General features: G+C 44.2%; 1 protein-coding gene across 2 annotated transcripts; it reads left to right on the forward strand.

The window, feature by feature from the left end:
• Window positions 1-311: 311 nt before the first annotated feature.
• SKA1 (spindle and kinetochore associated complex subunit 1) lies at window positions 312-24,848 on the forward strand. Of its 2 annotated transcripts, none has more exons than XM_075840984.1 (7): window positions 312-971; window positions 2,505-2,597; window positions 8,822-8,946; window positions 10,988-11,079; window positions 11,647-11,781; window positions 13,581-13,750; window positions 24,450-24,848. In XM_075840984.1, exons 2-7 carry the CDS (start codon window positions 2,519-2,521, stop codon window positions 24,596-24,598), a joined length of 750 nt encoding a protein of 249 aa, XP_075697099.1. In that variant the 5' UTR covers window positions 312-971; window positions 2,505-2,518; the 3' UTR covers window positions 24,599-24,848. The 2 variants fall into 2 exon arrangements, with proteins under 2 accessions (XP_075697099.1, XP_075697098.1); XM_075840983.1 differs by lacking the exon at window positions 312-971 and adding an exon at window positions 1,119-1,181.
• Window positions 24,849-25,101: the final 253 nt, after the last annotated feature.

Genomic DNA, 25,101 nt, shown 5'->3' on the forward strand with positions numbered 1-25,101 from the left:
TAGCGGAATCCCCGACCAAGGTGTCGGGGATTCGGCTTCAGAAGTGAGTGACGTCGCTGTGTCCATATATGGACAGCGTAGTCACTCACATCTTCTGCCGCGGAATCCCCGGCCAAGGTGTCGGGGATTCCGCTTCAGAAGTGAGTGACGTCGCTGTGTCCATATATGGACAGTGTAGTCACTCACTTCTCCTGTAGCGGATTCCGACTCCTACAGGGAGCAATAAAAGACCCTCCTCCTCCTCACATGCACTCTGCACTGTGAGGAGGAGAGAGCGCGAGCGACGGAATACATGGCCACCTGTCAGGGGGGCAGACAAATCCAGGCACAGTGCCCTTTCTCTTCCTTCGGTGGTTTAGTGATGGCAGGAGGAACAGTAGTGGGTGCATAGTTATGTATGCACACTCAGACACTGTGCAAGGATCTACATTCAGGCAAAAAGGACAAACACCAATGAACTTTGTGTAATCTGGGAGAAATGCCAACTCTTCTGAAAGCCTCTCCACATTTTGGAAGAGTCGACATGTATGTAATTGCCAACCACAAGTAGGCGGTCTCGTTTACCTGACAAGCACAACATGGCCCCCACATTAATTTGTTATATCGACTCCAGATGGAAAAGTAAATTATTTGTCCTAATTATGCGGGCAACAGAAGGCTTTCTTTTTAATTAAGCTGCTTGTTACATGTAAACCATCGAGTAAAGTTAAAGTAAAGCTACACTTCTTTTCTATGTCATCACATCACGACCAGCTCTCCAGATTGTCCCTTTCCACGTGTCCTATCAACAGAGGCTGCTTTCCGTTACAATGATCAGTTAAATGGTCTTCAGAAATATGGCCGACCACCTACAATATCTCACGTGAGTGCTGTTTGAGCTCTAGCGTTTAGAAGCCTTTGATTGGTCACTGGGTGTGACGTCAACGCTGAGCTCGGCGGTTATATTTGAATACAGCGGTAGCGAGTCTCAGGTATGTGATTACTGGGTTATCTTTACTATGTGCGGGGTGAAGAGGGCGGGGATGTGTATATATATATATATATATATATATATATATATATATATATATGTGTATATAGAGAGAGGCGTATCTGTACAGGGGTGCAGGATATTTCGGGGGGTGGGAGCATTCTTGGTGTCACCATGTTACAGGCCTATGACTTACACAAGCAAAGACAAGGTGACATGACGTCACGTAATACCCTAATGTCACTTGTTGCCCCCATTATTATGGGGTTGTCTGCTGCCTGTGTGAACTGTCATCACTCGCCGAGTTTTAGAGATGGAGTAGGGGGACCAGTATAGACTGAGCATTTTCTGTCTGTAGTGCCCCCATACCACAGCCTGCCAGAGTGCCCCCATAAAAGCCTGCCCGAGTGCCACCATTATAGAGCCAGGCACATAAGAGTAAGCCACAGTGCGTGCCAAAGTGACCCTATATCAGCCATCCATATAACAGAGTCACAGTACTCCATAAGAGTGTGCCAGAGTGCCCCCATTATAGAGCTAGTCACAGTTAAACAATAATAGTGAGCCACAGTGCCTTTTCTAACCGAACCTGCCATAGTGCCCCCAGAATAGAGGCAACTACACCCCCCCCCCCATAATAGATAAAGCCACAGTGTTCATATAATAGATCCTGCCAGAGTGGCTCCATATTCAAATCCGTCATAGTTCTCCTATAGAAGAGTGAGCCACAGTACCCATATGACAACCTGGCAGTGCCCCATATCCATTCTTTTCATGGTGCCCCCATCTTAGAACCAGCAATAGTGTGCACCTGTGATAGTGCTAACCAGTTCTCCCATAATAGAGCCGGCCAGCGTGCCTATATAACAGAACCTGCCAGTCTCTCCCCATGACAGTGCTTGTCATAGTGCCCACATAAATAAAGCCAGCCACAGAATGCGCCACTAATTGAGCAGACCACAGTTGTCCCATAATCGAGCAACCACAGTGCTCCTATAACAGAAGTTGCCAGAGTGTCCCCATAATGGAGCTATTCACAGTTTCCCCATATAATAGAGCTGTGATGCCACCCTCAGCCACAGTAAGGCCCTGTTCACACAGAGTTGTTTGCAGGTAGAAAAATGAGATTTTGACCTGCCTGTACACTGTTTGCCGTGTTTTTCGGCCGCGGCCATTGAGTGCCGTGGGCAAAAAACGCAGCGACTAATACTTTCGCTGCCTCTCATTGATGTCAATAGGCGGTCCGAGAAGGAAACGCCCGAAGAAAGGGCATGACGCTTTTTTTCCAGCAAGCGTTTTTTTCCGCTCGTGGGAAAAAAATCGCCTCTGCCTCCCATTAAAATCAATGGGAGGCGATTTCGGCCGTTTTTTGCGGCAAAAAACTCTGTGAACAGGGCCTTAGCCTGGCCTTCGGGTGCACTGTTTTTGGTTCTTTGTCCCTTCACCCTGACTTTCCCCTCTCAATCCTCCTCCTTGATGCCCATTCCGACAACGCACACGGCGCGACTCATGCTTGCTGTCATCTTTTTTCCAGTGTTTTTCGGGGAGATGGACCTGGATGATTTGTGTTTTCACGTCAATTCAAAGATTTCTAAAATCAAGAAGACATTGCAGTTACGTCACATTGGTGAGTTGTCTCTGGTGTCAGATTATACACTCCAGAGTGTTACGTGAAAGTTAGAGCGCACATCCCGTTATATACATAATAAATGAACAAAACAGTCTAATTTACCATCACTTTCAAGATCTCTGCTTGCTATCAATGAATGTAAATATGCAAATAATAATATTTTTTTTTTACATAACAGACCCAGATGCAGAGCTCATTGCAAAAGCCAGTTCTGATACACTGTAACAAGCCATCTATGTCAGCTGGATATGATCAGGACACGTGGTTTGTGTCTGGATGTGAACCTGGAATGTTTCCATTCACTAACCGCAAGCAGAGATTTTGAAGAATTGAAATCCAAAGGGGCACATTTATCAAACAAAATACTGCAGAACTCTGGCATAATGCTTGTGCCCCAAAGTATATTAGAAAGTTGCAGAACTTTTCGTAATACAAAGATTAATTTGACCCTGGAAACGAAGTGTTTTATTGGTTTGATGCACCTAAAAAAAAAAAAAAAAGAAGGAACTTTGCAAATAGTGTTGATTAAATATCTCCTACCGTTTTGTGTCTACAGCTCCTCTGCGGACCTGTGTGTCTCTATGGTTACAGACTACAAACAAACCTTGTGTAGTTTCACCCTGCAGTCATATTCCCTACTTGATAATATACATTCTCTAGGTTAACAAAAAGTGGAGTGCAGATGGACAGTAGTGTGACTGCGGGATCAGACCACACAGGATTTGTTTGTCATTTGTAACCACATAGGCCTGCACAGGAGCTGTGTACATTAAACGGTAGGATTTTTAATCAACACTATTTGCAAAGTTGTTTCATTTTTTTTTTTTTATGTGATTTAAAACAATACAATATTTGGTTGTATAGGTTTATATATCGTTTTAAAGGAATTGTCTACTTTAGAAAACCCATTTTCATATACGACATTGGTGAATTTTTAGGTAATAGAGAGGGGGTTCTCGGTTCAGGATCCTCATCTCTTGCCAGAGTGGAGAGCGGCTACAAAGAGCTTCTCTGTCTCTGGAGGACCTGTCCTGCATAACACAGACAGCACGTCGATATGAATGGACAATCTGTAATACTTAATTTTTCCTGTGGTGGCGCTGCAGGGAAACTGAACACTTATTTCCAGGTTTCCCCACAGATTACAACTCGTCGCTTGGGGTTCCAGCAGGGTGACCCTTTATGGTCAGTTTATTGCCAAGAGACCCTTCTAACAAGCAGGAATAGTCCAAAGCGGAGAACCCCTCTCGGGTAAATGACATCATCTTTGTGACAGTTTATTACAAAGGTGGTGTATCGGTTGTGCATTACAACTAGGCACAGGCTCTCAGTGAAGACAGAAATGCTTCACAGGAGATTCAAGAGTCCATCAAGCATGTTTTTCACAATAAGACTGGGAGATTCCCTTAATGTGATTGACTGCCAGGGAGAACTAAAGGAGGGGGGGGGGGGGGTTGATAATAAAATTTAGACCGCATCCTGTCCCAGCAACTGAAGACCCACGAAGTCTGCAGTTCTTCGGCTCTGTTCATGTTTTCCATCGTTATTTCTGTTTTTCTGTTCCGTAACAGAGAAATGAAAATCACAGACGTTCCGGATCTGTCGCATGACGGACACCAACAAGGCCCAATTAACTTTAATGCGTTCTGTCGGGTTTCTGTCATTTTACCAGACAATATTGCGCTGTCCAGGATTTTTGACAGAAAGATAACACACATTTACTACACATAAAGATTTAGGAGCACAGGCACATTTTTAACTTTGGGTGTGGGTGCACTTTAAAGGGGTTTTCTCATCACAGACCATCCCTTTCACATGGGAGTCAGCTGATTTTTACCAGGGGAAGCCATTACCAGCCTGGCTGCAGCAGAAATGTAGTATATGGCGGCAAACCAAAGTAGCTGTCCGTTGTGGCTCACAGAGGAGGGTCCTGAGCGGGGGATCGCCCTGTATGAAGTCCATATGCCCTAATAAAGCATATGGACAGGGGTTCCCCTCATTAGGCAAGCCCTTTAATCTAGTTATCTTGTCCATAATGAAAAAGGTTCTTCACTACGCCCCACATTGTCTGGTCATAGCAGTATAGAGAATTAAAGTGTATGATTATCACCCCTCGGAGTAGGGCCCAGGCCCTGATGGGCTCCCCCTGACATTTTCCAGCAAAATAGTGATGATTTGATGGTGTTGAACTACTGGCTATGTATAAAGACAGCTTTGCTAGGGGCTGTATACCGGCATCACTTTTTGAGGCCTCCATTATTGTATTGCCGAAAACCCAGCAAGGAATCGCAAGGATGTGTCTAGGCCGGTTTCTCTACTTAACTGTGACTGTAAAATATTGGCCAAGGTATTAGCACTCTGAATAAGGTGAACCTGTCGATTATACATAGTGACCAAACTGGCTTCATGCCTGGCAAGTCAACTTCTCTTAACCTCCGCAAGGTCCAGCTTGCAGATGTTGGAGACCGGCTCTTGGCCTTTGACTCCCTGGAATGGGATATCTTGTGGGCTTGTATGCAGGCCTTTGGTTTCAGACCCTTCTTATTGAAGTGGGTTAGGTTGCTTTGCGTTTCCCTGGAGAACCGTATTATGGTAAATGGCCAACTATCACCTTCCTTTGGTTTGGGTAGAGGGACTAGTCGGGTGTCCACTCCCCCCAGTCCTATTCGCCGTTGCAATAGAGGACTGCTCCCTCGATCTATGGATTAACTCGCAACGGAGCTGAATCCAAATGAGCTCTATGAGCTGATGACCTCATTCTCTTCCTTCGCGACTGGCCTCCTCACTTGAAGCTGCCATTGACCCGATTCATGAGTTTGGCTTTTATTAAGGCCGCCTCATCAATTGGGACAAGTCAGCCCTCTACCCTCTAGACTATAACCCTAACATAATTACTGCTAGGGGTTACCCACTCCCTGTTGTACCTCATTTTCGAAACCTAGGGATAGAAATGACTCATACCACACCCGAGTTCCATCAACTTAAAGAAGGCCTCCAGTGGAAAAACAACTTTCCATGTCTGCATTCCCCACCTGACTGTATACCACACTCTACTCTTCTTTTATGTATACTGGGCTTATTTTTTTTAAAGGCTGCCTTGTCTGTTCATTTATAAAATCCTCAATTTTGATTCTTCAATTTTCCCAGCTTTCTCTTCCTCTCTGCTTTGCTGCCAATCCCATGATGCTTCAGCACAGAATCACATGACCAGCTAAAGACCATACCATTTCTGCATGCTGGGGGACATTGTGATTATCATTCTCTCTATATTCTCCTAAATAAGCTTAGAAACCATAAGTACACAGACAGGGAGGCTGCGCTATATTCTTCTACATTATACCTGTGTGACGGGAAACTGTATAAGTGTCAGTGGTAGCTGATAATAGAAGTTTTTGCCCCCCCCCCCCCCACACGTGTAAAACTAGTGTGGTACAGGAACTGTGATGGGTGACACATAGATCTCCATAGACTCAAGTAGAGAAAGCGTGTCACGAGCCCAAATCACACTGCTGCTAAGCAACCGTCCCAGTCTGATATATAGAGATAGAAGCAGCAAGAAAAATAACAGGTGAGAGACTGACACATGGAACACCAGAATGGTACACAGGGGAAAGTTTAGTTTTGGCTGGAGTGTCCCTTTAATGGCCTTCCTCTCCTTCAATAGGTTTTTGTGAAAACCAGAGCGTGGCGCGCCCTTCCAAATTCAGTGATGGGTCGAATTAACTTGATAAAGATTATGATACTTCCTAAGTTACTTGTGTGCCTTCTCATAGCAAAATCCTTTTTCAAACGAATTGACAGTGTATTAGTGTTTTTTATTTGGCATAACTCCAGGATCAAATGTGTACCGTCTATAAATTTGGAAGGCGCTGCTGTCATCATACCTGCTGGCTCCACCTGCCGCCACTAACAAACTCGCCCAGCTTTATATCACCTATCAGGCTTATCTCACACCGAGCAGGTATTGTTACTACCTCCAGATGCCGTAGATGCACTCAAGAGACAACTGACTTTTGGCGCCTCATTTGGGGCTGCTCCTATACGTTTTGCAAGGCTGTAATTGATACCCTGAGCTCTATTATGCGGGATCCTGTATCTCTTAATCCTCTGCTATGTTTATTTGGCTACTTGGAGGAGGCTGATGTATGGTCCCACCACCAACCGATTCTCCTTAGGAAATCATTTTTATGGCTTGTAAGGCTATTGCACTATGTTGGATCTCTCCCTCTTCCCCCTTTTTGGCCCAATGGCTCAGAAATTTGATAAAATTTGGGCCGCATGGAGCGGATCAGATTTGACTCTGGCCCTAGAAGGGCCTGATGATTAACAACCTACCCAATTCTCTCTTTAGTTATTGCAGTATTGTAAAATCAGACTTTTGTGGCACAGTGTGCCCGCAGCTAATGTCCTGATTGTTCTTATTTTGCAATAACTCTTTATGGTAACCGTTTTGCTCTCTCTATATATTGTTTTCTCTGCTGAATACAAATGTCCTCATGACTTGTGACACTGCTTAAAGGAGTTGTGCCGTCAATAGAAATGGCAATCTATAAACTTAATATACATTTTAGAGTAACTTTGTAAAGTATTGTTATTAATCAAAATGTTTCCGTCCAGAAATATGGTAATTATCTGCTTGTAATAGCACCCCCTGGTGTTCAAATGTATAGGTCTCCGGACGTCATTCTAGTAAAGTTCTGTTAGACATGCAGCTTTTTCTCTTATCAGTGATACAAACCAAGAGAAAAAAAGCCCAACATGGGCATGAAGGGGCATACAGACTGCAAGAAGTGAGGGAGAAAAGCCATTAGATAAGCACTTCACTGCTTGTGCTGAATGATAAGAACTATCTCTGTCCCTGATAAGGAGAGCAGCAGGGACTGGTGAGGAGGTTATCTAATGGCTTTAACCCTGTGTACTCTGAGTTTTATAAGTAAGGCATATGTCTATCCTTAAAGATATGCCTGTTTCTTTAACTGTATTGTACTGTGCATGCACATCTGACATTGTGATGTTCTCTAGAATGATGTGCAGAGACCTATACATTTGAACACCAGGGGGTGCTATTACAAACCGATAATTTCCATATTTCTGCGAGGAAACTATTTTTAATAACAATACTTTACAAAGTTACTCTAAAATATATATTGAGTTTATATATTCCCATTTCTATTGATGGCACAACCCCTTTAAAGAGTCTCTGTCACCACATTATAAGTGGCCTATCTCCTACATAAGGAGATCGGCGCTATAATGTAGGTGACAGTAATGCTTTTTATTTAGAAAAACAATCTATTTTTACCACGTTTCTGAGCGTTTTTTTTTTTTTTTTTTTAGCTTTATGGTAATTAGTATCTTAATGCCCAAGTGGGCGTGTTTTTACTTTAGACGAAGTGGGCGTTGTACAGAGGAGTGTATGACGGTGACCAATCAGCGTCATACACTTCTCTCCATTCATTTACACTGCACTAGCGATATAGCTATATCGCTATGTGCAGCCACATAAACACACTATAACATTACTGCAGTGTCCTGACAATGAATATACATTACCTCCAGCCAGGACGTGATGTGTATTCAGAATACTGACACGTTTCTGTGAGATTTCCAGCAAGGCAAACGTAATCTCGTTTTAAATGACAGTTTACATCGTAATCTCGCGAGATTACGCTTGCCTTGCTGGAAATCTCACAGAAAATATTCAGAAGTGTCAGGATTCTGAATACACATCACGTCCAGGCCGGTAGTGATGTATATACATTGTCAGGACACTGCAGTAATGTTATAGTGTGTTTTTGTGGCTGCAGATAGAGATATAGCTATATCGCTAGTGCAGTGTAAATGAATGGAGAGGAGTGTATGATGCTGATTGGTCACCGTCATACTCTCCTCTGTACAACACCCACTAGGTCTAAAGTAAAACACGCCCACTGGGGCATTAAGAAACTAATTAGCATAAATCTAAAAATCGCTCATAAAGTGGTCAAAATAGTTTTTCTAAATAAAAAGCATTACTGTCACCTACATTATAGAGCCGATCTCCTTATATAGGAGATAGGGCACTTATAATGTGGTGACAGAGACTCTTTAACTTATTTTTTGTGTTATGTATGCCAATAATGCCGTGTCATGAAAAAATTTAAAATAAACTGAATTAAAAAAAAAAAGTATTGAGAACCCTCCTCTGTATAAAACTTGTTTGTATTTCCGTCTATAAAAAGGTCAGGACCCCTCCTTGAATAATGTGCTCAGTAAAGTGACCTATGAGATGCATTTGCTGTGTGAACTCCTCAATAAAGTGGAAACAGAAGTTCAGAGGCAGGAAACCGTTGCAAAGTCCCTGAAGGTAAGATGTGGAGATGTAGCCCCTGTAGTCGGTGTCCATCTTCAGCTGCAGGATTTCGCATGAATCACTGCTCAGGATACCGGTACAACCTATTTTTGAGATATTTGGCATGTCTGTACCAATGCACTTACATCTGCTGCATCCCGAGCATTGTGTCCATGGCAGAGCAAGAGACGCCTCGTATTGAAATAGTGGGGGAGGGGGGGCAGATTTAGAAAAATACAATATACAGCAGGGATAGAAATATGGCTCCAAAAGGTGTAAAGATTTCCTTTAGGCCCCTTGGTGATTTTAGTAACTTTTTCTTAGCTGTGCTGAAGTGGCTCGGACTCTTTACAGAGTGCCGTGGCTCCTCAGTTTTGGGAACTGTTGGGGTCACAGGTTGTGGATATACACCAGAGTTTTCTTCTTATCTAATATATATTTTTGAAAGTTTGTTTGAAGTCCGATTTTTCATTGGGTTAAAAGCAGTCCATGTGACCGCTGCAGCCTGTGGTTGGCTGCAGCGGTCACATGGGATGAAACGTCATCCCGGGAGGCCGGACTGGAGGAAAAAGCAGGAGTTCTGGGTAAGTTAACTTTTAACTCCAGCGGTAGTCACTGTCCCGGGTGCTGAAAGAGTTACTGACGATCGTTTAACTCTTTCAGCACCCTGGACAGTGACTATCCCCTGACGTCGCCTAGCAACGCTCCCGTAATTACGGGTGCACACATGTAGCCACCTGTAATTACGGGAGCCCCATAGACTTAAATGGGCATGCCCGTGCCATAATTACGGCCTGAAATAGGACATGTTCTATATTTTTCAACTGCCCGGGCACCTTCCCGTAAGCAAATAGAAGTCTATGGGCCCGTGATTACGGGCGTTTTTACGTTCGTGTGCATGAGGCCTAAATCTGTAATGAATATATTGCTTAAAGAGGCTCTGTCACCAGATTTTGCAGCCCCTATCTGCTATTGCAGCAGATCGGCGCTACAATGTAGATTACAGTAACGTTTTTATTTTTTAAAAACGAGCATTTTTGGCCAAGTTATAACCATTTTCGTATTTATGCAAATGAGGCTTGCAAAAGTACAACTGGGCGTGTTTAAAAGTAAAAGTCCAAGTGGGCGTGTATTATGTGCGTACATCGGGGCGTGTTTACTTCTTTTACTAGCTGGGCGTTGTGTATAGAAGTATCATCCACTTCTCTTCACAACGCCCAGCTTCTGGCAGTGCAGACACAGCCGTGTTCTCCAGAGATCACGCTGTGACGTCACTCACAGGTCCTGCATCATGTCGGCACCAGAGGCTACAGATGATTCTGCAGCAGCATCGGCGTTTGCAGGTAAGTCGATGTAGCTACTTACCTGCAAATGCTGATGCTGCTGCAGAATCAACTGTAGCCTCTGGTGCCGACACGATGCAGGACCTGTGAGTGACGTCACAGATCTGCACTGCCAGAAGCTGGGCGTTGTGAAGAGAAGTGGATGATACTTCTCATCAGAAAGCCCAGCTAGTAAAAGTAGTAAACACGCCCCGATGTACGCACATAATACACGCCCACTTGGACTTTTACTTTTCAACACGCCCAGTTGTACTTTTGCAAGCCTCATTTGCATAAATACGAAAATGGTCATAACTTGGCCAAAAATGCTCGTTTTTTAAAAATAAAAACGTTACTGTAATCTACATTGCAGCGCCGATCTGCTGCAATAGCAGATAGGGGTTGCAAAATCTGGTGACAGAGCCTCTTTAATTTCATTTATTTTATGCTTCCAATAACATTATTTACTCTCTAGCAATTAAATTCATATCGAGAGGTATTTAAATAGTGATCTTTTACTCTATCCATACCGTAAGTCAACCTCCCGAGCAACGCCGGGTATAACAGCTAGTTGGATATATTCTGGTAGAGCTGGTGTGAACTCAGAATATAGCCACAAATCAGCAGCAATACATGTCGAAAAGATCCTTAAAGGTTTATCTGTGAATGGAGTATAACGCATACAATGCATTCTGTGTGTTATTTATGGATGTGAAATATTCTTTATGGTTTAGGAGCTGCAGGCGACTGTAGAGAGAGATTTCAAGGAAGCGTCTCATCTCGGTGACAATATTCCTCCACACCTTCCGAAGAAATGTCCTAACAGGTATATTCAAGTCCTTACAGGGGAAATCCAGGTAACACGATCTTCTGATATGTCATAGATACGTCTTCGTGAAGTCTGTGATCTCTGAGGACAGTTTGGCGCTGCTAAAACATTTCTGTTACTGGGAAGGATATGCCATCAGTGGGGGTCTGAATTTTGTGAGACCCCCGTCGATTGCTAGGAAAGCTCGGTGCCACTGGCTCTATTTTTTCCGAATGGTCCATCCAGGATGATCAATGACTGACCGTGCAGAAAAGCTGAGCAGGGGCTGATCCCCCGCTATCTGCAGTTTGGGGATCCGCAATTCTTATGTTCATTTTATAAAGCAAGATCCCCTTCTAATCAGTGGGCATCCATGCCCTTTATTGTTGGCATTGACCTTGCATCATCCACCCGAGAGCTGCACTGCATACAAATCCCTCTCTATTAGGTAAACATGGAATTTTGTATTATGTAGATTAAAGCTCCGTGTTCCTATGAATAATGGACTATTCACAGCCGTCCCCTCCCCTGAGATTACCGGCTTCATCCTCTGAATATTAATGTTTCGTGTCATCCATTTCCTAGTAATTCAGTGCCAGGTGAGGCGCCTCCAGTGGACGTTAAGGTCGTTGTTCAAGAGCCGGCAAAGAAACCTGTTAAAGAAAAACATATTAAAGAAATGGAGCTGATTACTGTGCAAGAATTTGCCAATGTGCCAGCGTAAGTGATCGCGGGGAAGAAATATACAATTCACAGTTATTATACCAGCCGATGAATTCAATTTTCAGTTTCTATGTTCTCCTTTTCAAAGGAGAACATAGCAACTCCATGTAGATGTGGCCCCTGGTGGTATAAATTTCAGAATGCCATAGATACAGTATAGGTGAACTGGTGAAGTATAGGTGAACTGGGGTTACTGATCTTAGCTGCACCCTAAAGGGAGTAGATCTAAAATCAACCAAACAGTCAACACTGAAGAAAATGTAAAACGCTATGCATAGGTGATACAAATATATAACAGCGCAACGGTAATTCAGCTTTTAAGGGATTTTCCCAAAAATGTCTAATAGGTGGGAGTCCCATCCTTTACCCCTGTAAGTCAGGCGTGGCAGTAGGAGGCAGTTGAATCCAGGCAGAGAATGAAGAGAGCGGTTGCTGTTCATTTGGGATTTATGAAAAGCTCCTTATCTGGCAGAATGGGAGTCAGGGGACCCCCGTTCTACTGATAGGTGTGGGTCCAAGAGCTGAATATGCCATAAATGTTACAGATGGGAAACTTAACTTTTTAGAATTTAGGTTTAAAAGTGAACCACAATCTCCACTCTATCCCTGTTATAATCACAATGGTAAAGGAAGCTCAGATATAGGCTGCTGTTTGAAGGATACTTGCACTGTATAGTTGCTTCACAGAAGGGAGCACAGTTCTGCCAGGACATCATTGCAAAGATCCTGCAAGCAGCATCCTAGATCTCAGCATCCTGGACTTCTGTATGTATGACTCGGGGGAGATTAAAAGACCGATTAACTGCTCCTAGACCTAAGTTTTATAGAATGTGTTAGGCCTCATGCACACGACCGTAAAAACTCCCGTTATTACGGGTCGTGATTACGACCCCTAATAACGGGCTCATAGACTTCTATTGGCGACGGGTGCCTTCCCGTTTTCTCACGGGAAGGTGCCCGTGCCGTTGAAAAAGATAGAACATGTCCTATTTCAGGCCGTAATAACGGCACGGACAGTCCATAGAAGTCTATGGAGCTCTCGTAATGACGGGTGGCTACATGTGTGCACCCGTCATTACGGCAGCGTTGCTAAGCGACGTCAGTAAATAGTCACTGTCCAGGGAGCTGAAAGAGTTAACTGATCGGCAGTAACTCTTTCAGCACCCTGGACAGTGACTACCGATCAGTATAAACCTGTAAAAAATAAAAGACGTTCATACTTACCGACAACTTCCTGCTTCCTCCAGTCCGGTCTCCCGCCCGTTGCCTTGGTGACGCGTCTCTCTCGACATCCGGCCCGACGTCCTGGATGACGTTTCAGGCCGCTGCAGCCAATCACAGGTCAATCACAGGCTGCAGCGGTCACATGGACTGCCGCGTCATCCAGGGATGTCGGGCTGGATGTGAAGAGAGGGACGCGTCACCAAGACAACGGCCGGGTAAGTATGAATTTCTTTAACTTTTATTACAGAAAAGGCTGTCCCTTCTCTCTATCCTGCACTGATAGAGAGAAGGGGCTGCCGATTAGTGCAGTGCTATTTTGCCGCCAAAAACGTGCTCGTAAATACGGGTGGAATACGTGTGACACCGGCCCCATATTTACGAGCACGGGTTCGTAAATACTGGTGCAAAACGGGTGGAATACGTGTGACACCGGACCCGTATTTACGCCAGTATTTACGGGTGGGAAAAAATACGGTCGTGTGCATGAGGCCTAAGATAGTGACTCAGAAGGACCCAACCTCAGGATTGACCGATATAATCAGTTACACCATTCCTCAATGTTTCTTATGCAGGTATATGAAAAACCGTCTGACCTATGAGCAAATAAACCACTTTATCGAAGACCTCAACAAGGCAGTGGTAGGGAAGTACAAGATTATGCATCAACCTCTTAAAACGCTCAACAACGTAGCCAGAAAGCAGCTGGGGCGATTTAAAGAGGAGGAGACTCAAGATACAAAAGGTATTTTATTTTTTTATTTTTTTTAATTTATGTATTTTTTATTTTCCAAAAGTTACAGACAGACAAACAAGTATTCAACAAAATGTCCCATGTCAATAGCATCTCTGAACACTTATATCATTATTTTCCATATTATACAGTCTAGAAATTATACAAATCACTACAGATGATCCTGATTAAAGCGATGACAAAATTAGAGATTTGACCCCGAAGACAAATTGAAAAAGTGTCAAATTTTCATAGGACATAAAACACAGTAAATAAACCATAAAGAAGGGGCAATGGGAGGGATAGAGGGGGAGGTGGGAAAGGAAAAACGGATGAACACGCGTATCCTCCACCGTTGCCGCAAGGTAGTACAGATATTAAGGAATCATTATGATCGGTGTCACGCCAGACAACCGTTGCTCCATGTACCAAGTTGTGGAGCCAAAGCATGCAATTATTTTTTGTTTTGTATGAAGTGGTAAGAAAGGTATAAAGTAGGGATGTCACGATACCAGAATTTGGACTTCGATACCGATACCAATTCGATACTTTGTCAACAGTAATAAAAAAAAAAAAGTTCTTCCATTTTCTGATGTGAGGAGCGAGGTGTGATGATGAATTTAACCTCCACGTGCCTCACATTAATAGTAATTAACCCCATCATGTTTCTCAGTCATAATGGGTTAATATGTAATGTACATGATGGGGTTAATAATTACTATTAATGTGAGGCACATGGAGGTTAAAGAGACTCTGTCACCACATTATAAGTGCCCCATTGCCTACATAAGGAGATGGGCGCTATAATGTAGGTGACAGCAGTGCTTTTTATTTAAAAAAATGATCTGTTTTCACCACTTTATTAGCGATTTTAGATTTATGCTAATGAGTTGCTTGATGCCCAAGTGGGCGTGTTTTTACTTTAGACCAAGTGGGCATTGTACAGAGGAGTGTATGACGCTGACCAATCAGCGTCATGCACTTCTCTCCATTAATTTAGTCAGCGCATAGGGATCCTGCTAGATCCTTATGTGCTGTCTTATACTTACACATTAACAATACTGAATTGTTTAGACAGTGAATAGACATTCCACGGGATGTCTATTCACAATCTCTGCACTTCGTTACGGTTTCTGTGGTACTTACAGCAGAGCAAGCGTAATCTCGCGAAATTACGTTGTAAATGACAGGTTACAACGAGATTACGCTTTGCTCTGCTGTAACTACCACAGAAACAGTAACGAAGTGCAGGGATTGTGAATAGACATCCCGTAGAATGTCTATTCGCTGTCTAAACACTTCAGTATTGTTAATGTGTAAGTATAAGACAGCACATAAGGATCTAAAAGGATCCCTATGCGCTGTGTAAATGAATGGAGAGGAGTGCATGATGCTGATTGGTCACTGATTGGTCAGCGTCATACACTCCCCTGTACAACGCCCACTTGGTCTAAAGTAAAAACACGCCCACTTGGGCATTAAGCAACTCATTAGCATAAATCTAAAATTGCTAATAACATGGTGTAAACAGATCGTTTTTTTTAAATAAAAAGCACTGATGTCACCTACATTATAGCGCCCATCTCCTTATGTAGGAGACAGGGCACTTATAATGTGGTGACAGAGCCGCTTTAAATTCATCATCACAGCTCGTGCCTCACAATAAGTGATAGAAAGCAGTTTTTATTTTTTTTACAGCGTACACATCATAAATGATGCAAAAAAAATTGTTGTGCAGGTTATTACGGCTGCGCCAATACTGAATGTGTGTATATTTTATGTATCGAGACTTATTTTAATGTTTATTGTAAAAAAAGGTGTATGTGTATTGTTTTTTTATTTAATATTACTTTGTTTTTACTTTATTTTTTAAACTTTAATGTACTGGCATATATCTATATTACAGTACGTTAGCCTGTGTATTGATAGTACACAGGCAGTTAGGACATACCTACGTATGCCCTAACAGGAAATATGCTAAGACAGCTCTGGGGTCCTTCAATGGACCCTGGGCTGTCTGCCCATATATGGTATGTCCCTCAATCGCGTCACAGGAATTACCTGTGACGCGATCCACAGGGCATCCCCCCTTCTCATTTTCCCCTGAATGCTGCAGTCCGCTGTGATCGCAGCATTCACGGGAATAACGGCGGAGGTGAGAGGTTTCTGTGATCTCCGCCAGCGGGGCTGCGGCTGTGTAATACAGTCATTGCCCCGCTCCTGACAGGAAGTGGTTAGCATGAGGAGATGCGGCCAGCGCTGGACTAATGAGCGGCGGTTGAAGCACTGAAGACAGAACATGGGGGTGTTTTGCAGTGCGCCCGCCATGTTCTGTCTTCAGTGCCGGCAATTGTTAGTGCAGCACCGGCCGCATCGCATCATCCTGACGGCGCGCACTTGTTATCAGGACTCTGGAGCGCGGCAATGGCTGTATCCCACAGCCGCAGCCCCGCTCTCATACAGTCATGTGTTACTATACTGAGCTGTGTGGCCGCAGCCCCGCTCTCATACATTCTTGTGTTACAATACGGAGCTGTGCGGCCGCACAGCTAAGTATCGAAATACATGAAACAACGGTATCGAACCGTTTGGGGATGCAGAGTATCGAAACAGTATCGAAGTTTTGATATCGTGCATCTCTAGTATAAAGTTCTCCCATAACATAAAAAAGACTTCCGTTTTGTGCTCTTTTCAAAGTGAGGTTTCCACTCAATCCATTCTGAAAAAATAAGATATTTTTTCTAGGAAAATACGATGTGTGGGGGTTGTATGAGTTATCCAAACCTGGAGAATCGCCTTCCTAGCAGCCGCAGAGACTTAGTATAACAGTTTTTTGTGATGTTTCGGGATAAAGAGCATGGAAGGTGGCAGTATCCCAAAGAGACCCCACTTTTGGGTTGAGGGGCATTGTATGGACAGGGTGTTTGACACAAAGTATTGTATTTTTCGCCAAAAATCAACAATAGTTGGGCATAACCAGAGACCATGTAATTGCGGTGCTCCACACTTTAAACACGAATGATCAGAGGAGTTACCCATGAGAAAGCCCCTATAAGGGGAGACGTAAGCCTTATGAGCTATTTTAAAAAGACATCTCCCAGTACATGTCTGATGGGAGGTATTTGGCAGCCGTAGATACAGATGACAGGATATCGTCATGAGTTATTTGATCTAAATGGTCAACCCAGTAAGATATGCCTGATCTCGATTTAGTGTAGTCCAATGGTTGTCTTAAAGCGTTGTAATAGGTAGTGATTAGTCTTTTTTGGCATTGATGAGATGGAGTTAAGTGACAGAAGAAGTCATCCCAGTCCTGATCTTCTAAGTGTCGAATGGCCTTGTGAGCATAGCTACAGGCCTGCATGTAATAAAATGGGTGCTGTCCCAGAAAATCGTATTGTATATGTAGTTCATTAAAATAAATATGGACGGCGATTAAGCATGTTAATTATCTGATTTATCTGAGTAAAGTGCCTCCAAGCCATGAGTTGGGACTCCAAACATGCAATAAAGGGATTTAGGTTTTGTTTATATAGACGCGACGGTTGTCTCGTGATGCGTACCTCCCAAATAGGGAATTGAATCAGAGTTCCACTTAAACGCATGCATCGAGGACCATAGTGGCCTGGAGGGGCCCTTAAGAATTAGGGCTTCTGATTTTTGTAGATCTTGAAACCTAACAGGGAACCATAAAATGAGATATCCTGAAGGATCAGTTGGAGAGTAGAAGCAGGATTAGATATGAACAATAGAATATCGTCCGCAAATGACGATAATTTAATTTGAGAATCTCCCATTTGTATACCTTGAAAACATGCTAGGGACTTGAGATGACGAAGAAGTGGATCTAGGGACAAGTTAAATAGTAGCGGTGAGAGAGGGCATCCCTGGCGCGTACCCCTGAAAATTGAGATAGGAGGTGAGTTAAGCCCATTGATGGTAAGAGATGTGGTAGAACAGGCCTGTGATCGTGAGAGCAACGCTAGAAAGCGGTCCCCGAAGGCCCGGGACTGCAACACCGCTGTGAGAAATGGCCATGATACAGAGTCAAACGCCTTTTCCGCGTCAAGTCCCAGCAGCATGGTCACTGGGGAGGATGGGTCTAGTGCAGACACCGTGGCTTCTACAGCCTGGCGGATACCTTTTTAGTAGAATGTCTATTCCTTAAGAAACCCACTTGGGTTGGGGCAATGATCGGGCCAAGCATGGTTTGGAGACGGTCGGCCAGAATCTTTGTTAGGAGCTTATAGTCTTGGTTTAAAAGGGAAATCGGGTGATATGAGGAAAGGAGGGTTGGGTCCCTGTCAGGTTTGGGAAGCAATATGGTCCTAGACTCATGGAAGTCAGGCATGTCAATCTCCCCCCTAAATATGGCTTGTAAAGTCCTCGTCAATGTCGGTACAAGGTCTGGCAAAAGATACGGGATCCACTCGTTTCACAATGTTACGATTCGAGTACTTAGGTCTATGAATTTTCGCCAGCAGGGAGCCAACACGATTACCCCATCTAAAATATCTGTTATTGGTCATATCCACGCCCCATCTAGCCTGATCCTGTACGTAAGTCTCCAGTAGAGATTTAGTTGCTAAATATGCCGTTTTAGACTCAGGAGTACGGGATTCTACCAGTAATTTATGGGCCTTGATAAAGTCCGTATTTAAGATCTGAAACTTCTTACGATATTCCCTGCGTTAACATAAGAAATGATTTGTCCTCTCATAACCACCTTGAACGCAGACCAGAAAAGGGTCGTATTATCTAAGTGGGCAATATTGTCATCTATGTAATGAGACCAGTGGACGGTCAGGTATTTGCGGAAATCCTCAGAGGCCAACAGATAGGAAGGAAAGCGCCAGTTACGACTATATGATGTCGGAGTGTCCGTGGTAAATTCCATGCATACTGGAGCATGATCCGATATACAAATGGTTGTCAGGTCTACTGAGTTGAGTGATGGAAAAAGGTAATCCGGTATAAGAAAATAGTAAGTTCTCGAGTGAGTGTTGTGAACATGCGAAAAATACGTGTATTCCCGCTAGGAGGTATGGGTTACACGCCAGAGATCACACAATGATCAGCGTTCCATGAGTGTAAGGAGTACCGAGGCCCCCGCGCCGTCCTGTGTGGTTGGGTTGGACCGGTCTATGTCTTAGTTCAAGGTGAGATTAAAGTCACCTCCCAGGATCAGAGTATGTGCATGTCTGAAGTAGAAAAGTGAAGAGAGAGGAGTAAAAGTCTGCATTGGGGTACACGGTTGCGTATATGTTAACAAGGCTATATCTGTGCGTGTTAATTGTAGCATCGATGTACATGAAATGTCCACCCGGGTCGGAGTATGTATCGTGAACAGTCAGATCCAGAGATTTGTGAAAGAGTCGCCACCCCTCTAGATTTAGAAGTGTATGAGGCTGTGTAACAGTTGCCCAACCATGGGGCCCTCAAGGAAACCCCCTCAGCCTCGCGCCAGTGTGTCTCCTGCAAAAAAATTACATGGGGTCTCAGTCGCTTTAGGTGAGCTACTACCTTTTTATGTTTGATTACAGTGTTTAAGCCGGCAACGTTCCAACTGACCATTCGTAGTGTGGAAGGCGTGACGACAGGTGCGTCTATAGTGCTATAAATATAAAAGAGTATCCGGCACACCAATTTTGAAACAAAGGTATTTTTATTTTGTTTTTGTTTTTAATGCCAGTGGCAGAGTGCGACGTTTCGGTCTAAGTGACCTTCATCAGGCACTCAGCCGTGCTGGAAAACTGCATAGACAAGCACTAGTGGTGCTGATAGCGGCTGGCCGCTGTGTCGAGCACCATGACACAGCGGCCACCCGCTATCAGCACCACTAGCGCTTGTCTATGCAGTTTTCCAGCACGGCTCAGTGCCTGATGAAGGTCACTTAGACTGAAACGTCGCACTCCGCCACTGGCATTAAAAACAAAATATAAATACCTTTGTTTTAAAATTGGTGTGCCGGATACTCATTTATATTTGGGTTGGGCCCCTATCCATGCAAAACCCCACTCTGCCACGTATCTGGTGCTGTCTGAACCTATACACATATAGTGCTATAAAGGGTACTCCCCCCTATCCCCGTAGGAGCGATCTCAAAGTAAGGGTGCGATGAATTACAAGTTTGGGGTCCACTGTCCCAGCAAGCAGTAGATCCCACGACGTAGCAGCCTAGGAGGATAACACGTGTCCAGGGAAGAAGAGGGTAGGGAAAACCTGAGTTTGGGGAAAAACAGAGGTAAATAAAGTGAACAATATGTGCATCACATAGCAATAAAAATCAGTAATGCAAGGCATACGAAAAGAAAACAATAGCAGCGCTACAGTGCAAATACGCAACATGCGATAACGCACTAAAGAACATAAGGTAGAAGAGTCCCCAAATTTTTACAAAGTGAAGACACGTCCGGCAGGAACATCTCTGAAGAATTGACGTCGAGCTGCTCCAGGATCCTCGTAGATGTTGGTTCGGCCATTTTCAGTCACCCTGAGCTTTGCTGGGTACAGAAGTTGGAAACGTATTTCCTTCTCGTGTAGATGACGGCATATTGGCGAGAATAACTTTCTTTTCAAGGAGACTGCTGAGGAGAAGTCCTGAAAAATATGGAGTTTAGATCCCCTGACCTGCAAGTTCTTGGCCTGTCTATAAGCCCTTAAAACACGTTCCTTGATTGCCCAGTTAAGGTATTTCGCTATAACTGGGCGAGGTTTACTCTCTCTCCCTCCCCGTGGGGGGCCAATTCTGTGAGCACGCTCAATGCTGAATGGGTCCGGTTGGATCAAGGGCGGAAGGGAGGTCTGCTGTGAGAAGCTGCATGAGATCGTCGCCAACAACGCTTTTGTGAATTCCTACAAAGCGCAGATTGTTCCGCCTGTCCCGGTTTTCCAGGTCCTCCAGCTTATCTCTCAGAATGATTTCTGCATTTTGGTGTTGAGCTACCGAGTTATCCAGATCAGACACTGTAGTTTTGCATGCCAGCACATGGTTTTCCAGGTCCGCTATTTTTTGCGCATTTGTGGTAATCTGCGCCAGTGCTGAGTTAATGGAGGTATGGATCAGATCCATTCTCTTGTCAAATAAAGGCATCATTAAGCGAGATACTTCTTCTGCCACTGCAGTGGCATGATGATGATCCATAAATGGAGAGGACATAGGACTGTCAGCCGGAGATAGGTTTGGTGGAGTGATGTCTCCGGTTTGGAGAAGCTCTGGTGAGTGAGGAAAAGACAGTGATGCAGACGGAGTCTGAGGAGGTCTAGGCCCCTGTTTGTCTTTACCGGCCTTTCCCCTTGTCATTGCTTCTGCTTTAGGGTTGGTTCCTTGGGATTGCCTAGTAAGATGTGGAGGCTGAGTGCGTCTATGAAGAAATTTGTCCATCATCAAGACAGGGAGAGAGATGCTTAGAAAAAGAGAAAAAGACAACACACGGCACCACATAGTGCGGATTATCCACGAATCATTGGTCAAAAAATAAGGTGAATTCTACTCACCTAGACAAGTTATGCTGATCAGGCACAACACTGATAAAAGATGTAAATCTGCCTACACGTTGTTCACCTCAGTTTGAGCTGTGTTGAGAGCAGACACACCCTGGGTGTGTGTAGGCAGATCACAGATACAGCTACTGCCCAGGTCCAAAACCGGTGAACAGAAGTTCAACGCCAAATATGAAGGAAAAAAGGACCGAAATATGCTAGGCGCTGCTATAAATGACAAATTTATTAAATGACATGAATTACAGGCTACGCGTTATGGCCTGATGAAGACGCATGTCCTGCGTCGAAACGTGTAGCCTGTAATTCATGTCATTTCATAAATAAGTAATTCATAGCAGCGCCTAGCATATTTCGGTCCTTTTTTCCTTCCCTTTTACAGGGAGAGAGATGGGAGAGCTAAATTAGGGTAGACGGGTCATCTCCTACATTTTGGGGTTATGGCATCAGCAGCATCTTATCAGGATTTTCAATTTGTAGAGAAGAAGATGATGTAACGAACAAGGTTAGAATGACCACTAGGTGGCAGCAATATCACAAGCATACAGCGATTGCTTAATTTAGATGGTAGTGAAGTATGAGCAGTCAGGCCAGTGTATCAGGCAATGTAGTTATCCAGAGAACATATAGGCCAGATAATAGTGAAGTATGAGCAGTCAGGCCCACGTATCAGGCAATGTAGTTATCTGGAGGGCATATAAGTCATACGGTAGTGAAGTATGAGCAGTCAGGCCCGTGTATCAGGCAATGTAGTTATCTGGAGGGCATATAAGTCATACGGTAGTGAAGTATGAGCAGTCAGGCCCGTGTATCAGGCAATGTAAAGGGGAGACACTGTACTCCCTCAGTACCAGGCGGTATCTCAGGTCCAGATTCTCCACTGTGGGAGGTAAAGGTGAGCAGAGCACAAGATGGCCACCAACCCCCTGATGGTGAGGAAGGAGCCAGCAGCGAGCGGGGTGCTCAATTCTTATCCCTTAAGGAGCCAGGCAGAGATGTCCCAATCCACTCCAGTGTCCTCTATGGAGGGAGGTGATGTTCACCGGCCGACAGCAGTGACCAGCTGACTCTGGATGGGACGGACTGGCAGGCTCCAAGATGGCCGACGGCTCCTCCATGATGTGGGTAGTCAGGCAACGCCAGCAGCCCTCACTGGCAGTCAAATGTCCCTGGTGGGCAATATCAGGGTGCCGAAATCCTCACTGAGGGGAAGTGTAAACTTGTAGCTTCAGCGCTGCCACCAGGCTGTCTCCACCCGTGGCGAGGTAATAGGCCGCAAGATTGCCGGCGGCCTCTGAGGCAGCGTGCCTCGATGGAGACACTGACCACTCCCGTAGCAAATGAGCGGCTCCAGTGGTGCAGGTGAGGGCGTCTTGTGCCTCCGATGTCGGCGATATCAGCCGGATTCCCTCCACGGTTCTAGGAGGCGAGGTAAGATGCGGCCACTTGCGATGTCCCGCCTCCGGAAGTCACAAAAGGTATTTTATACGTCATCAGGCGGATTTATACAGATTAGTGCAGGAGTGAATGGAGAACATACAGATGTGTCCACCCTTGCTTTTGCTTGAAGTTGGTTAAGGACTCCAATTTCTCATGAACAAATTCAATACAATATCGTGACGCGTGTGTGCGCCATGTTTACATATTGTCTGCCAGCCTCTGTTCTTTTTCTCGTGGCTGCCAGTTTTCGCAATACTACTGGCCAGCTATAGTCAAATAAGACCCGCGAGACACTGTAGAAGGATTTTACTGTTGCACACTAGTATTGTAAGTTATAAGCCAGATAAGTAAACCAGGTATATTGTGCTCTGATAGGTCTTTATGGAGGAAATGTTCACACCCGTCATACTTGCTGCAATATTTATCTGATGCTTTGTATATTACTGCCGCCCTTTACTATAGTGCTCAATGGCCTGCACCTCACTGATCGGTTTTTGGTGGGTGCAAGGCAGTATATAGTATAGGATATACCAATGATAAAGTTTTCCTGTGACACACTGACTATTCTATAAATGTGTGAGCTTTGGTGTGGTTTGACTTTTGTGTTACTCCAGTGATCTACTCCAAACCACTTAGGATATGAACCTCCATGTGTAAATTCAAGTTTCTAACCTAGAAATAAAAAAATAAATACTGCTCTTTTCTGTTTATTAGCTTTATTCAGGAGGAGACTTGCGTTACTGCAGTCCTTTACTTCCTCCCTGCTAATGTCAGTGAACTTAGTAGATATTAAAATCCTGTTGTTACAGCAGCCTCAGCACTGATTCCAGCAGGTATCCTATCATTCTTCAATATGAGAGGGGGAGGAGTGGAAGTATAGTATGAGCTTGTAGACACAGCAGCCGGCGACCTGTCTGTAGCTTTACTGGATCTGTTTGACACTGATGACAACTTCCTATTAGTGAATTAGAAAAAAAGGGAGGTCTGCAGCACAATTGAATGAGTATGAAGGGAAAGGCTTCACAAAGGTTCCGTAAAAAATAATCCAAGTGTACTAGCAAGTATTTTTATTTTTTCAATGGGGGAATGTTATAGAGTCACTGGGGGATACTGAAACAGCCAAGTGATCGCTCTATGACATGTAGACAGATACGTAAAGGTGGAATTTCCTGTTAAGATTCGGAGAACTAGTTGTAAAGGGGTCGTCTCACCATGACAGCCACTTTCTAGGAGCGCATATGGATGGCATAGAGGGGATCAGCCGCTCAGGGGATCCCCCTCTATGAGCAGCTCTGAAAGAGGGGTTTCTGCTCTTGTAGAACCGACACGTCTATGCATTACATGGACGGCCATTCATTTGAATAGCCGGCATTTAATGCTACGTTTTCTCTGCAGGGGAAATGGGTGGCTGGCCCTGGCTTCCTCCAGGAATGGCCCCCTGCAAAATAGGAGGGTGGGGTCATTTATAATTACTTCTAAGGCTGGATTCACGCATTACATTTTTTGTGCCGATTTTGGTGCAGTTTTTCTTCAACCAAAGCCAGAAGTGCATCCAGCACGAAGAGAAGTTTACATTTTTCCTTTATATTTCCCATTCCTTTTGAATCCACCTCTGACTTTGGCTCAAAAATCTGCATCAAATCTGCAATGTGTGAATCCAGCCTAATAAGTAAGTGTCTTCATCTTCCATAATAACCTAATTTACAATGAAATATTGAACCCTATGAAGATGTTGCATTGGCAACTGATGACTTATTTTTCTTTCTCTCAGGCCAATTTTTTATTGTCGAACAAGATATTAAAGAATTTACCCAAGTGAAGGTAGATAAGAGATTCCATGGAATGCTGAGCATCCTGAGGCATTGTCACCGGATCCGGGAGCTGCGAAGGAAAGGAATCGTGCGCTATCTTATCTGCTAATGACTCGTGGACACAACCTGGTGCCCTCTGACACTACGGAGAATGTGCACAGGATCACAAGGAATGTTTTGTCTTAACCAGTAGTCTACAGGATACAAATCCCAGACAAAGGCCAAAAAGAAACTGGCTGCAAAAGCTGCGGTCATTATGTTCCGATCACTTCTGGCTCTGTCATTATAGCCTGATAACCTTTGACTTTGGCTTGACATCACTACAATCTTTATTACAGTATTGAATTAGTTGCGTTTCTTTTCATGTCAAAACCGGATCTTGATTTGCAGTTATTTTCTTAAATCCACTACCCCTTCCCCCCCCCCCCCCACATGTCTTTTTAAAACGGTTCACTTGGATTTAATATTAATGGCCGGTGAGGGTGCGGCCATCGTAAAGCCACACTGATCAGCTGAGTGAAGGGGCCAAAGCTCTTTCACTGCAGTACTTAATACAGTGCTACTCTCGTCCGTGTGGCTGTGTCTGATACTACAGCTTAGCACCATTCAGTT

Source organism: Rhinoderma darwinii, chromosome 1 (assembly GCF_050947455.1).
Source record: "Rhinoderma darwinii isolate aRhiDar2 chromosome 1, aRhiDar2.hap1, whole genome shotgun sequence".
Lineage (NCBI taxonomy): Eukaryota > Metazoa > Chordata > Amphibia > Anura > Rhinodermatidae > Rhinoderma > Rhinoderma darwinii.

What these genes read in the sequence shown, in the direction of transcription:
- SKA1 (XM_075840983.1), top strand. Translation starts at nt 1,145, where the DNA reads ATGTTACAGGCCTATGACTTACACAAGCAAAGACAAG. An exon ending in CCGTTGCAAAGTCCCTGAAG is followed by an intron (nt 8,947 to 10,987) that starts GTAAGATGTGGA and finishes TTTATGGTTTAG; the next exon opens with GAGCTGCAGGCGACTGTAGA. An exon ending in CCGAAGAAATGTCCTAACAG is followed by an intron (nt 11,080 to 11,646) that starts GTATATTCAAGT and finishes TCCATTTCCTAG; the next exon opens with TAATTCAGTGCCAGGTGAGG.